At 40.5% G+C, this 15,437-nt stretch overlaps 2 protein-coding genes across 2 annotated transcripts; one reads left to right on the forward strand and one right to left on the reverse strand.

The window, feature by feature from the left end:
- The first annotated feature begins 296 nt into the window (after positions 1-296).
- On the forward strand, positions 297-6,124 carry LOC145460949 (synaptotagmin-7-like). The gene is made up of 5 exons (XM_081445614.1): positions 297-1,341; positions 2,262-2,434; positions 3,266-3,410; positions 4,192-4,315; positions 5,123-6,124. The coding sequence occupies exons 1-5, from the start codon at positions 802-804 to the stop codon at positions 5,425-5,427; spliced, it is 1,287 nt and encodes a 428-aa protein (XP_081301740.1). The 5' UTR covers positions 297-801; the 3' UTR covers positions 5,428-6,124.
- A 7-nt stretch (positions 6,125-6,131) lies between these two features.
- Positions 6,132-11,669, reverse strand: LOC145460965 (nuclear receptor subfamily 2 group F member 1-B-like). Its single transcript, XM_081445615.1, has 3 exons — positions 9,151-11,669; positions 8,051-8,599; positions 6,132-7,451 (listed from the first exon to the last, which is right to left on the reverse strand). The coding sequence occupies exons 1-3, from the start codon at positions 9,560-9,562 to the stop codon at positions 7,117-7,119; spliced, it is 1,296 nt and encodes a 431-aa protein (XP_081301741.1). The 5' UTR covers positions 9,563-11,669; the 3' UTR covers positions 6,132-7,116.
- Positions 11,670-15,437: the final 3,768 nt, after the last annotated feature.

Consider the following 15,437-nt stretch of genomic DNA (forward strand, 5'->3'; position numbering starts at 1 on the left):
AATGACACTATTTTCATTTACTTTAAGGAATAAAAGATCAGGTTTGATTTGCTCTGATATTGAGCCAGAAAACCCAAAAGTCAATACAACAGAGATAAAGTTTCACGAGCTTTATCCCGAGAGTCACGCTACCTAAAATTTTAGTGTGTTTTTTTTAAATGCTCCGATGAAAAAGCCACGCGTCTGAATTCATCCCCTTATTATTAATTTTTATTCATTACTAATATGTTATTTGTTTACTTATTTTTTCCATCTTTTTTCTCATCAATTAGTCAGTATCAGTCGTAACCGTTTTTGCGTGACTGAACTGCGTTACACCGGAAGTGTGCGTGGCGTCTCGTTGAACGTGAAAACGGAACATGAAGCTTCGTGTTTCAGATATTTAGGGCAATCGGGTGAAGACACTTTGAGCGGGAACCGAGAAAACCGTTTTTTCCCTGACTAGGCGCGGCGGAAACAATTTATACTTCGGATTTACTGATTTACCGACTAGTTTCACGGCTGGTGTAATTTTTACGAGGCAAGAAACTCAAGAAAATCGACGATTTTGGTTAAAAAGAAGTCACACTGGAGATTTGCGTTACAGTTCAAAATGGCTCGTCGTTTCAATTCAAACAGATGAAGCGAACCAAGAAGGTCTTTGTGGCGGAAAGCTGTAGATTTATATCACCGTTAAGCTGGAATTTTGTGGATGTTTTTTTGGATATTTTCCACCAGTATAGGAAGCAGCTAGCCTTGCAAATTTCGCGCAAGTGACTTGCATATTTCTTTCCAACGGACAAGCCACTGAGGGCGGGAGATATGAATTCTCCGCCGTCTATCGGTGCGTCCATTGGGTTAGGGATTTTAGTTTTCCTCCTTACTCTTGCTATTGTGGGAATTGTTTTCCTCCGACGATATCTGAAGACGCTGAACGGTCCAAAACCATCTCGGAAGCTTGGAACCTGCATCACTTCAAAAGAGCCACCGGGATTCGTCATCCCTCCGTACACTTTGATTACGGAAGAAAGCGATGGAGGTGAAACTATGAGTGAATATGGTGAAAATATTGAAGAGGATACAGCAAAGCTCTCCCCTCCTTCGTTCAGACGAGCTCTCTCGATGCCATCGGGTCCAATGGGAAATAAGCAAGGAGTTTCTCGTTGTGAGGAAGGCGAATCAGGGACAGCAGGGATTTCAACAAAGGAGTTTCGACCTCAGTATAGGAGAGCTGTATCTCAATTCGTTCCTCAATCTGCTCAAATGAAGAGGGAGTCGGCAAGGAAGGTGTCGGCTGCACCATATGGAAAGCTGGAACTCTCGTTACAATTTGTGACTGCCAAAAATTTGCTGATCGTTCAGGTGAGTTTGCATGCTTATTTATTTTATTTTTCATCGTTTAGAAGTTTGATAACCACTTTCAAACCGAGTAGTAAAGAAATACGCTACGGTACATTGGAGGATCCATTTTGAAACAATGTTAATCCTTCTCAGTTTTATATATTTATTTTAATTTTTTATGCGCTGTAAAAATTTATTTTTAGTTTAAATATTGTGAGTTTGACCCTTGCACAGTATTTGATCCTTGCCAAAAACGAAATGTTTGTTCCCTCAAGGTCAACAAGACCAGAGTAGATATGATCCTGTTTGCACAGTCGGAGTCGTTCCTCAAAAGCACACTCAGCAGCTAGATTACGAGTAGTCCCTCTCTCTCTCAGTCCGTCGTGCGTGACGGTTTTCTTAGTAGTACGCGTCACGAACGGACCAAGCGAAAGAGGGACTACTCGTAGTCTGACTGAAGCGTGTTCTTTTTGGATGGTAGAAGTTGTTGGGGGCGGCGGGGAAGGGGGGCGGCTGGAGGGATTAAAATCTTACTTCTCCTCTCACCTAGTCTCCTACGCAGACGCTCTTTGTGCTCGTCACGTAATCTTCCTCCCCCACGTTCTTGGGGTAGCCCAAAGAGCGCCTTCGTAGGAGGCTACCTCTCACAAGGCCCTTCCTTCCTGACTCCTAGAAAAAAGTACAGCTCTTTCATTTCAGTTTAAGAAATCATTGCTTCGTCAAAGAGGAGACCCTTACAGAAGAGACAAGGCTAATTGAAAAACAGCTCCTCACGGCTCACAGAGTTTCTTGCCCCCTCTCTAACCACCGATCCCCCTCCCCACCCCCGCTACTTCCCACACCCTGTTCTCAATGTTGACGTTACAGTGATTCTGTAAATTCTTTAGGGATATCAAGGAAATAAAAGGACAGAACAACAATTGTTATTAACATTTTCGCAGGTGAATGGCGCTTTTGATTTGCCTCAAGTGCGTCTATCCGGGATCTCCACCCCGTACGTCCGTGTACATTTGTTACCAGGGCAACGGCACAAGGACACCAGGTCCAACTTCTTGAATCTTGGAACAAACCGGATTTGCATGTTCGATCAAATCACTTTAGAAGAAGCACAAAGGTAAGATATTCTTTCTCAGATTAAATCCGAAAAATAATTTTATGTCGGGTTCGGTCGAGACTTCCTTTCTTGCTTGGCTCCAGTTTCTCCAATCTTGTCTCCCAGAGGATGTCACTTATTTTTTGTCGGCCCCAAGAAGTCGAGGCCTCTGGGAGAAACTGGAACGTGAGCTAGCATCAGCTACAACTCTTTCTACAGATGTACGTTTTTAAACTTGAACAGATGCAAACAATAAAACCGAAACCGGAATTTTCTGGTTTTGCCCAGAGCATCTCACGCTTGGCCGCCGCTGAACGAAAACGCGCGAGTTCTCTCCCAGGCAGACGCTCCTTGCACTCGTCACACAATCTTTCCTCTGACCATTGGCAAGGGGATGGGGGGAGACTACGTGACGAGCCATCAGAGCGTCTTTATAGGAAGCTATTGTTTAACACTTGTGTTTGCCAAAACCTACCCTTTGCTGGTCCCAGAGGTTTTCTTTCTTTCTTTTTTCTTCTCCTGTCACGAAAAACGATATCTGAAAACAATACAAACGTTTAGTACCAGTCAATCAGTACATTTAAATAACTCTCCTCCACAGCTTCATACTCGTTCCTTGATCTAAATATTCGGAGTTTACTGTTTTTTCCAAGGTAACTGAAAGAAGAGAGAATCTTGTTTTTAACTTTGGTAGAAATTTCTCCTTTCTTTGTTCTTCTTCTTTTTTTTGTTTTTTTTTGTTGTTCTTGTTGTTGTTTTTGTTTTTTTGTTTTTTGTTTTTTTTGTGAAATTTAGTACAGCGACTTCACCTGCAATTTTAAAATTATCATTGTGTAATTTCATGTTCCGTAGTTCTACCCTAAAGTTTGTGGTCCTTGACTATGACAAGTTTTCGCGGAGTGAGTTTATTGCCGAGGTAATGTTGTCACTTCTCGATGTAGACTTGGCAGAAGGAACAACAATGTCACTCCACTTGAACTCCAAAACAATCTCTGAGGTAAGTATATTGTGTAACGCAAAATACCCTGTCACGCTTGTTAGCAGGCTCGATTACCAGCCGCTGTTCGGGAAAGAAGCCCGCGCTCCTCGGAGGATCTTCGGGAACCGGACCTTAGAGGGCTGCGGAAGTCGAGCCTACAATCTTGCACAGAATAAAATATGAAATAAAACCACCCCTTTTCCCGAATCAATGATGAACTCCCGCTACAACCCAAACGGGCCATTTTTTTCCATCATTGAAATGGGGGGAGGAGTTGTCTTAATTTTTCATTTATTTTGTCCAAGGTTTGTTTGCTGTGATTGATTGCATCATATTTCTCATCACAATAGTTAGTTCTGAGTCATAGTAGGTTTGACGGGCATGCGAGTTTCCCTTTTCCACACTTGCAGTGCGACCACTGTTGCCATGGAAAGAGCTTGAAAATCAGTCATGAATCACAAAGTGGAGCAGCGGATTGAATTTCATTTCGAAGTTTAAACGCTAAATTGCGCTGAAAAACGTATTTTCTCAAACAAAAAATTCTGGAATTTTTATTTTATTTTTTTGTTTTTTTGCTCAATTCTACGAGATGATTGGGTCCCTGGTCTCAGAAGTTGTATCACAATACAATGAATGACTTAGACTGGTAATGGTAAGACCTTTTTTAATATTCCACCACCAGCTTAAGACCAATAGAACCCAGGTTATTGCACGCGTTTACTTTAGATATTCTGTTAATAGAGAAGAACCTCTTACCACCCTTGTTCCATTTTGTTATGCTCTTATTTGTTTGTTTCAGTCAGATGACCGAGGTTCGTTGACGCTATCGTTGTGTCAGCAGCCTACGGCTGGTCATTTACACGTCATCATTATGAAAGCAACTGGACTCCCTCCCCCCAAGTCTGACGCACCTGGAGGCCTTGGTAAATAGCTTTTTACTTTCAACGTTTCAGCTTATGATACTTTCAGTTATAATTTTCATTACCTAGATAAATGGCCTCTCCGCATAAAGGCCCAGCATAGTCAATCGAACGTTCGGAAATCGAACTCAATGAGGACTCAGTCTGTGGACTGAGTTCGATTGAGTTCGGAAGACGTCAAAATGTGGTAAGATCATCGGTGACACACTCGGCTATCGCATTGTTTACGTTTTTATTTGTTCTTACTACATTTTGACGTCGTCTGTGATCAATTACTGAACAGACGTGCGGTAACATGGAATCTATTTGTTAAACCTACTATTTCCAGTATCTATCAATACGTTCAAACACTAAGTAGAAATGTTCTCTGATGAATGTACTGAAACCAAGATCACATTTAGCCAATCATAACGTACCCAGAAATGGCAAGCAGCCAATCAGAGCTCACGTACAATCCAGTTGAACCCTGTAGCCGATGGAAAGCCTGGGCAAAAAGCGCGGGAAAAGTTGCGAACCCAGGGCTCGGAAAAAACTTAAATTCTAGCTTGCCCTTCGGACAAGCAGCTCTCAAATTTTGCTCGCCCTGGGCAAGTCTTAGTTTACATTTAGTTGGCAGACGACTTTCCCAGACCTTTGGTCAGGGGCCAAGTAAGAATAAAAAGTTATTTGCCCTGTAGGAAAATCTACTTGTCCCGAACGACCGGACAGTACCTTTTTCTAAGGCTGGAGTCCAATTGTAGCTACATCGTTGTTGATCACAGATCTTCAAATCACCACTTGACACACTAATATTCCTTATGTCTTTGGTAGATACCTACGTAAAAGTTCTTTACTACGTCCAGGGAAAAGTGATAGAGCGCAAAAAGACCAAGGTGGTCAAGAAATCAACGTCACCAGTTTTCAACGAGGCCTTCGTCTTCGAAATACGCGAAGAAGACTTGAAGCGTACCAGTATTATGTGTGAAGTGTGTAGAGGAGATACAGTGTTGAAAACAGAAAGGATCGGTCATATTACTGTAGGCTTGGAATCGTTTTCCACAGAAGTACGGCACTGGAATGACATGATTATGTCGCCTCTAAAGAGAATCACAGAAACTCATTTACTACATGCTTAGAGACAACATAGCCCAGTCCACACTACGCCAGAGAAATTTGAAAACGCAGCTTTATTTCTACCGTTAGGTCTATCGTCCAAACTAATCCGTCGCGAAAACGGAGCTTTTCGAAAACGCTCTTCAAACCGGGGGAATTTGAAAACGCCGGCTTTGCGTTTTAGTGTGGACCGAAGACATTTTGAAATCGGAGATTTCCGAAAACGATGACGTCACGATAATCACGTGATTTCCCTGACCGAGTTTTCCTCAAACACAAATCCAAAATGACCAGTGATTTTTGCGTTTTTCAAATTTCTCCGGCGTTGTGTTGACGTGGCCATAGTATGCGCCGCTTGTCGCTTCAAACAGTCTGGTATTGCGTCATCAGAATTGATGATTGACATCACCATGGAAACTAAACAAAAGCAGCACGATTCGATAATGATTTCTAACTGGACTTTATTGTTCCTTGGTCTTATACGGTTTTAACTAAAGTAATTTAAGTCTAAAGTATTCAATATGCGTTTTCTAAAAACTATGTAAATGATTTCGTATTAAGTATAAAAATTTGGAAAATTTTCCAATATGGTTTTTTAGTATTTATTTTTGTTTTGTAATTATAAAAGTAATGTAATTCTTAGAAGGGATTTCTAAAAAATTGATTAACTGATATTCCAAGATTGTGGCTTAAAATTTCGATCTTCTACAATAGGTTTTCATTGACAACGAGTCATATTCTTTATGATTCAAATAAAATAAAAATATTTCTTCTTCTAAAACTATTTTTTTTTTCAGTGTTTGATTTTTTATTATGTAATCCTTAGTTACGATCTTTGTTGACCGTTTTTTAATTTTATTTTTAAAAAATATATATTTATCTTACCGTCTAGCTTGGTATCAAAGACCATTCTTTTGTAAGCTGACCGTTCAGTAATGATTCGATTTAGCGCCCGGGACGCTAATTTACTTTTTGTGACTCAAGGGAGGGCGGTTATTGCAGAGGGACACGCACTCATTAGTAACGGTGCACTAAAATATTTTTGAGCATATATATCTGAACGTGGTACAATACTTAAATGAAAAACGACAGATACTTTAACTCAAGGACTGTTAGAACACGAACTCTGATGGTCATGATGTTCAATATCGCGTTCAGAAGAAAAAGCAGATACTTTCGATATAGGGGCGCTTATTAAAATTTAATGGGAATTACTTGGTAGATAGGGGGTGCATGTTATTAAAAGGAGGGCGCTAAATCGAATCATTACGGTAAAAGTGTAGACCAAACATTGTCCTAATTTGGTGATTAGAAGTAGTCGCCAAGGTCACCCCCCCCCCCCACCACCACCCCGTTCAGTGATGGGGCCTTTGTCAAAGAGAGTGTGCTAGAGCCTTTAATCCTGAGTGGCGAGCACAGGAAAACAGACGCAGCTGTGGGAAGCCGGCAAATGATGATGCAGTCACTCCAGTGAAAGCCCGCCAAAACAGGACGCAGTGACTCGGGTGAAAGTGGAGCAAAACCGTGTATCCCGTGGTAACTACATAATATTTCATTATCTTCGAAATCTACTGACAATATATCTACCTACCAGGTGCCGCGTAAAACGGTTATTAGTTTCATTGATTATCAATTCAAATACATAATTCAATTTTTTACTATGCAACAGTGGTACCATACATGTTTATATTGATTGTACCTCAATATACTAATCATATCACAGAAGTACCGTTCATAGACATTGTGCTCACGTTACCATTGGGAAACACCGCTGTCTGCCAATTATTAGGAGAGCTTACAGCAGTCGTGGTAATGACCAGTAATTCATTCAAAGCACTTTCCACCGTGTTTCCCAAACCGATTGGCGGAAAGAAGAGTCCTTCCACCGTCCCAGGGCGAATCAACCTCAGCGAGGGTAGTCTGAGTAGGAGTTTGCCAAAACGCGTTGGCTGGTTAGGGTACTGGGTTCGAATATAATCCTCCAATGCACATTGGGTTCGTTCCTGAAGGCCTTCCACATGAGAACAGTTGGCGAGTCCTTGAGAATCTTAAAAAGATCAAGAGGTAAAGGTAAAGTCTGCATACGAGCCAAGTGGCCCATCAGGGCGGCGCTTGTCAACGGTTTCTGTAGCATGACCTCCTCCCTGGATGGGATGCTAGTCCATCGCAGGGTTACCCCCCCCCCCCCCCCGCCGGCATTAAATTTGTCGGTACTCATTTATACACCTCAGTAGAGAGAGAGGCACTGTGATAATAAAGTGTCTTGCCCAAGAACACAACACAATGTCCCCGGTCAGGGCTCCAACCCGGACTGCTCGATTCGTAGACGAGCGCGCTAACTATGAGGCCAATGCGCTTCCCACGGAAGAGATCAGCAAGGTTATACAATATTAAACAGCCAAATTAAGGAAATAATTTGTCACTTTGCTTAAACATAATTTCACTGATATCCACAACCGGTCAAAACCAAACATGTGAATAGTTTTGATTGCTACCTATCGTACCTTGGCGCGCGGTCAACGAAGTGACATTAAGGACGAGCCCAGGACACTCTCAATGGTGTCTCTCTCTAAAAGGGAGCATAAATAAAGCGCTCGCGCGTAGTCCTTATCAAAAAAATAAGAAAAATAAGAAACTACTTCCCACCTGGATTAAAAAGAATGATGGCCTTGAGACAACAGAACTCAGCAGAGTCTATATGCAGATTCTTGAGCTTTTCAACTTGTTCCTCGAATAATCTGAGATTTTCTGCTGAATCGAAAGCCATTGATCCATTGCTGTTAACTGCTAATAGATCAGTGCTTGACGGAGGTGTCAGTGCGCTTATGGTCAGTGGTTGCGCCATGTGAAACGGCGAACAGTGCTGGGCAGCGTTTAATATGAACAGTTCACTCCAACACGAGCGTAGTAAGATTGACTGGTCAGGTAGTGTAAACTCTGAGAAAAATGGAATATTCTTCGCCCATTCTGCGATGGAAACCAATAGTCTTGCAGCCAGTTCAGAAGCGCTCTCCAGTCCCGCAATGTTAGCGGGAATCCCGAGGGACTGTTGGTAACGCGCGATCGTATCGGCGCGGAGTAAAAGTGTGATGTAACTTGAATAGAAGGACTGAGGATTGCGCATGTCCGCTAGACCCATTTGGAGAGAACTCGCAGCGTCGGATTGCGTTGTGGAGATGCGACCTTTCTGGACAGCTATTTACAAAAGAAAAACACATTCGATGTAATCGAGAATACCTGACCGGTTAGGGCTTGGAGGCGAGGCATGGAGGTGGGGATGGGGAGGAGTGGGGCGGGAAGTTTCTCCTTTCCGTTCATTCCTTGTCGCAAGCAGCTATCATTACAACCACGCTTCAACAGATATCATTATTCTCAGTGATACAAAAGCAGCTCTTTTCTTGTTTTATACCAGAACAGAGCTAATAGTCTTTACGAGTTGTAGAAGAATAACGATTCAAAGAACTTCCCTGAATAGGACACAGAGAATAGATATTCTGGATGTTGTATCATCTTCACTGACACTTTTAATTATTTTTATATCCTTACATAAGCGAGCGTGGAGGACATCCAATCTTTGAGAAAATGAATGCTAAACTAGAGTCACCTTAAAGCTTTATCATTGCTATATAGTCCCAGGGAACAAACGCTAATGAGGCCCAGCTTGTTTCTTAATCGTACTCAACCGAAATTGGAGGAGAAAACTCTCTGACGGACAAGATCTAGCTTCCTTGTTAGTACATACATACCATCCTTTCTCATGCCAACTTTCATACACTTCTTCAGCCTGCAGTACTGGCAGTGATTTCTGTGTTGGATATCCACCGGACAATTTTTGAACCCCCTGCACGTGTACGAAAGATTTCGTCGAATGCTTCGTTTGAAGAAACTCTTACAGCCTTCACAAGTAAAAACACCGTAATGCTTTCCAGAAGATTTATCACCGCAAACGACGCATTCGACAGACGGTTTCGGCGTTCTTGAGCCTTCGTCGTTTTCCGAACAGTCTTCTGGCGAATAAAACTCATTTTCAAGAAGAACGGGCGAGTCGCTGCCTGTGTTCCTAAATTGAGAGCAAGAGCTTGGCGGTTGTGGCAAGCCGGCCAAAGCATTTATGTTCACGTCAAGAGCTGATGTCGCCTCATCGGTAAAAGAGTTCATAATAAACTTGAACTAGGGGTTACAGAACCGCCAACTGGAGGGGTTGATCCCTCACTTAATACAAACATGAATGTCTATTGTTGGACCATAAAGGGGAATAGCAAGTTAAGAACAAAAGCAATTAGTCACCTTTGTGTAAATTATACAATATTTACGAGGCTACCCGTTATAGCTAACATAGTTAGTGTTCTGTTGGAAGGTTGAAAACAGCTTTAGCCGTCAGTGTAAAATTAAATTAATATAGACGAAAAGCTCTGCGAACGTATTGGAGAAAATACAATCTATTTTTCAGAAAATTTGCTTCTTCGTTTTGTTTAGCGTTAGAATACTTTTTCCGAATAAGTACTCGGCTAGAGAACTTCAAATTTGAAAATTTCGATAATCCGACGAGAAGAAAATGTGTTTCGTCTATCGCCAAAAGCTGAGATACAAAGAAGCTTGCGAAAACTGTACAAAATTTGTTCAGCACACCGTATTCACAGGAGTCAAGAAGGAAGGTCTCCACTTATTTCAGTAGTCAAGTGAAGTCAAATTTTTAGGACCAAAGGGCAACATTAACTGAAACCCACCGCTCATAACAAAGTTAATAGTATTCTTGACATATACTTATTAGTCAACTTCGTAAGACCTTATTGAGATTGATAAAATAACTTGTCAAATCTTTTATATTTTCTCGAATCCGAGGTCAAAAAGACAACTTTTCTTGTTTACAAAGGAAAAAGGTATCGATGTTTCCCGGCTTTCCATGTAGGTGTACTTGATTCAAGGTAAAAAATACTGGTACCTAAATATTTAATGGCTTCTAAACAATTTGTAAGCGGCTGAGGGTAAATTGAGCAAATCTCTGTAGAACAAAAGCTCGTAAAAGAAGTTGACAGATATGTCAGTACTATTATCTATAGTAGAAATATTACAACAGCTGTGAAAAGATTTAGTGTAAGTTATGACATAGTTAGTTTCGCTCTCCCACCGGTTATGTTAGAATGGATTGGTTCTGTTTTGTTCCGTCTTTTTGATTGCACGCGCTGAACCGTGAAAATTTGTAATTTAGAAGAAAGAAGCTGTGTTCATCTATTCATTTGGCGTTCGTCTAGAGTTACAGTTTTCCAAGGATACAAAGGACATGAAAAAATATATCGTCTAAATCTTTGTCTATGGGAAAGCTTGCACATGAAATACCTAAACCTTAAATAAAAAACTAAAATAAAGCCGACCATAAACATAGTGTAGTGAAGTCTAACCCGGCCTATTGAAGCATGTGACTGGATTATAAAAGGTTTCATTGTAGTTTTGTTTTCAATAAAGGTGTATGTCTTTCTGGTGGCATGCTTGTTTGATTTCTCCTTGTCTTAAGAATTGTTTTAGTCGGGTTATATAATGAATTTTGACTTCGTCGACTTTGAACAATAGAGTCTACCTAAACATTGACAGAAACAAAGTCGAAATAAACTTCACATGAAAGAACATGGTTCAGTTTGAGAGCAATTGCAACTTACTCGAAAGTCTACAACATCAGAAGCTCAGTTTTTTTTTGTCTTGTTTTAGGTTTTTTTCTTTCAAGGGAGCGGGCTGTACTGTGCGGACGCGAGGAAAATTGAAGAACTACAGAAAAGCCACGAAGCAATGAATAACAATTTTTCAGTACAGAATCACTTTAATTAGTGGAAGATCCTTATGGTGAGATTTAAATCATTTTCCTAATGACCCCAGTAGCGGATCGAAAATAGCAGCGGTCTGGTTTTAACAGCAAAATACAAATAAGTTCTTTCTTCCTCCGTACCTGTTTGAGAATTATTTTATGCATTTAATCAGCTTCCGTCGATCTCAGGAGAATTTTTTTAACTCGACTCGGTCACCAACTATCTTTATTTTATGATTTTTCAAAATTACTTGAAAGCCTCATTGTAAAAATGAGCACATGGTGTCTTGTCAAAGAATCGGGTATCGTCGTCATACCCCGGAAGACTAGGTCCGCTGAGCGTGCGCACATATCGTGGATAAGTAACTTCACCTACATGTAGTTTTTCACCTACAGATGACGCGACATCTGTAGGTGAAAAACATATGGCTACACAAATAAACAAACAATTTTGACTCCAAACTTACAAAAGCAATGATAGCGCTTACTCGCGAAAAATTTCATGTTTGCGGTGTTTATTAATAATGCTAAATAGACTTAACATTTTCATTAAAAGTGTAAGTTTATGGAAATTTTGTTCTTGCACAAAAATTGTACCCGTAATCGAGAGAATATTTTGACTCCTTTCCCGAGTTTTTACGCTAAATTCAACGGAGTTTGTTCTCTCCTTTTTTTAGCACAGTATCTCCTTCAGAGTACTTTTTACCACAGCCCGAACATTCTTTAGCCGCCAAGAAAACAGCAACGGGTTCAGTGAGGAGTTTATGAAAGCAATTGTCCAGGAAACTTCGAAAGCAAACTTAGCTGCTATAGAAGCATCCATTCCGCCCTGCATACAGAAGTTGATTGCCGTGATCATGTACGGCACATAACACACAAGACAAACTACATAGACGTAGAAAATGTTAACAAAGGAACGTCTAAAACCAGCTGTTGTGATGTTTTTAGGTGAAACGTTTTGAAAAGCGGTTAGTTGATTCCAAACTTGAAGCTGATGGCGTCTGACGACTCGGTAGATTTTGAAATACAGCACAGCGTTTACGAGGAGACACAGAAATGACGAGGGAGCAGCGATAAGTTCAAAAGAACCTGGCTGCCAAGCACCGAGGGAAGAAGCAATTAAGGAAGGAAAACATATAAGGAGAACGATGTAGTATCTTACTCTACGTACGGTCACTATTGCATAGTATCTCAAATGAAGGAACACGGCGAGATATCTGTCCACGATCAAACAGGACACGATCATAAATGATACCGCACATAACAGACTGGAGACAAACATGCTTGCTTTACCAAGGAATCCAACCATTGTCGGCGTTTGACTCATGTGCTGGTGAAACTTCCATGCCATGTAGACCGGCTGTGCAATCAACGCAACACAGAGGTCAGATATCGCCAGGCCGATCAAGAAAACATTTGATGGTGATAACAGAGACGGTGTCCGTGCGAAAGCCACTAGTATAAGAAAATTTCCAATGGAGGCAACCAAACAGAAGGGAAGGTTGAAAGCTGCATTAATCAGGAAAGGAACAGTAGTAACATTCATTCTGCATGGAAATCTCCAGAAGATAATATTAATATATATATCTGGAGTTTTAACCTCTTCGAAATCAAGTCTTCCGCTGTGAACGAAGACAAGAAATAGGTCTACACATCCAAATACAAATAAAATAAGTTATGGTATGAGCAGAGCTTAATAAAACGTGATCGATGCAAATCACAATGCAAGTCGTCAATGGCTCTTTAAATAAGTCAGATGAAATTTAATTTAACTTGTTTGATTACACTCTATCCCTTTAAACAATAACCGGTTTTTTTGTTTCACTTCCATCTGATTGCCTTTCCACACAATGCTGGTTATCAAAATTTTGCCCCTTGGAAGAAGTAATGTAGCAATATTGTTTACCTTTCCTGAGTAGTTATCGACTCTGGCCTATTCAAGAAAAAGCAATATTCCATAAATTGAATGAATTTTCTTGGTCTTGTCTGTGTGATTCTCATAATTAATTTCTTTCCCTTGGTCTCTCCAGTGAGCCAAAACTAGAAAGTAATATTTCAAGAGAAACAACAGACATGTCGACAAAGCTTTTGGAAACAAAAGACATTTTCATTTTTCACTCCAGTTTTAGACTTTCACAGAACTTGATTGTTTGAAACGAAAACAACGAATATCAAACAGTTTTGTTCTGGGTCGATTTCCATTTCATAGCCCAAGCCCATCTGGTTGAAAAACTTTAAAGTCTGCAATTAAAACTATACTGCATGACCTTCAGGGGTGTCTTTCAGAAAATTTTTCCTTCTCGCGTTGCGTTTAACAGAACGATCGAAAAGTATACATCACCGTAAAGCTAACATAATGCAGAGTCAGAAGAAACGATTATATTAAAGATTTAATCACTGGTTAGCGGATGCTAGCCTTCAAACGCGAGACTGACAATGTTTGTTGAACTAAATTACCCGCCTTCGAGATCGTACGCACGACCAAAGAAACTGCATCATGTTAATCAGCAATTTACGGACTTCAAATCTGTGTTAAGCTTTTTCGATATTCCCACTCGTTGATAAATTTGTTGATATTTGCCGATGTTCGTTACAAGAGACTACAGGGCTAAGAAAAGAGGTATTTGAAATATCAAAAAGGCCTCACACACACTGGCGGATTGATAATCAACGAACATTTTGGCCGAGCTTAGTAAAATCCGCCAAAGCTACTTACCCTGTTAATTCGCTTGAAGCCAAGGAATCCACGCAAAAATAAAGCGCGAGATTTTTTACAAGCCATCGCATCGAGGTTGTCGACACGGTCATGTCGCCAACCAATGAAACACAAGCTGAAAGTCCCAAAGGCATGGTTCTAATAGAAAATAACCCATTGAAATTGGGGGGAAAATACATTCACTACACAATTATTTGATGATATGAGGTTTTCATTGATATTCAGAATAATGAAAGGTGAGGTACGTGCTGGCAGACGAAGTCTGAGTGCCGAAGCCTAAGGCTTAGTTGAAACACTAAATGGCGACTTCACTCGTTCTTAAAATTCATCTTTCCTGGCTCACTTTTTTCCAGCAAGCTTCGTCTTCAAATATTCTTTAATACTTCCTTAGCTACTTTCAAAGCGAGCTGCAGCTTATTTGCTTCAGTATTCCTCCATTACCAGACCTACCTCACGATGAAATTTTAGTACTCTACATTTGAAATTTTGGACAGTCTATCGGGCGATTTCTCTTAACAAAACTCAAACTGCCTGATTCAGCGCTGGTTTGTCAACAGGGCCCAGTTGTTCAAAGAGAGATAACGTTATCCACTGGATAAATTGTTCTCAAGTGGATAAGTCGTGACAAAACCAAGTTCGCTATCGACTGAAACGACTTATTCTACGGATATTGTTATCTACCATAAAGCAACCTGGACCTGATCATTTTATGGAAGCTAATAGCGCGCGCTAGCAGTATATCATTTGACGTCAACAAATACATACATCAAAGTAAAGGTCGACGAAAACATTTCGTTGTCGTTTACAGACTCTGGCTTAAAAATGGCCGCAAAAAAGAAACACGCTCCCTCTGTTCTACTTACAGATAGGGAAAATGACATGATTCGCGAGATATTAGGACAAAAGAAATACGTGAGTATTCAGTAGAGTGCGAAGATAGACGAGACCCGCTAGTTACGATTTTACTCGTGCAGTCGTTCTTCACAACGATGAAAAATTTCAACGTTTGTTTATGATAATCAATTCAGTTTCAATGAAATATGGGAAACTTTGAGGAAAATGAGCTTTATTAGATGTTGTATTAGACACAATTTTTTTTTCCTGCGTTCTCAGGGCAAGATAAAAAACTATAAGTATTTTTAAAAACCCGTTCTACACCCGTTCTATAAAACGGACAGAGTTAACGAAACTGCTTTGAAAGAACGGAAGGGAATTACATCTTGAGGCCCGACCCATTGACGGGGAAAATTTTATCTGCCTGTCTATCCAACATTAGTACAACTCTAGTTACTAACTCTACTAGCGTTCTGACACGAATACCGTTCTTTTATTAGTTACGCTATTGACTATCCATTCAGTTTTCGATGGTGACTAACCTTCAGTGTCCGTTTGTTAACAAAATGAAGGCTGCTTTTTGCCTTTTGGAAGTGCCTGTGAAGACCTGTGACGAAGGTTTAGATGAAATTTTGAACGACTAGTAGATTTATACTAAAGCAATTAGATTGTTTGCTCTCGATTTC

The sequence above is a fragment of the Orbicella franksi genome, chromosome 1, assembly GCF_964199315.1.
Source record: "Orbicella franksi chromosome 1, jaOrbFran1.1, whole genome shotgun sequence".
NCBI lineage: Eukaryota > Metazoa > Cnidaria > Anthozoa > Scleractinia > Merulinidae > Orbicella > Orbicella franksi.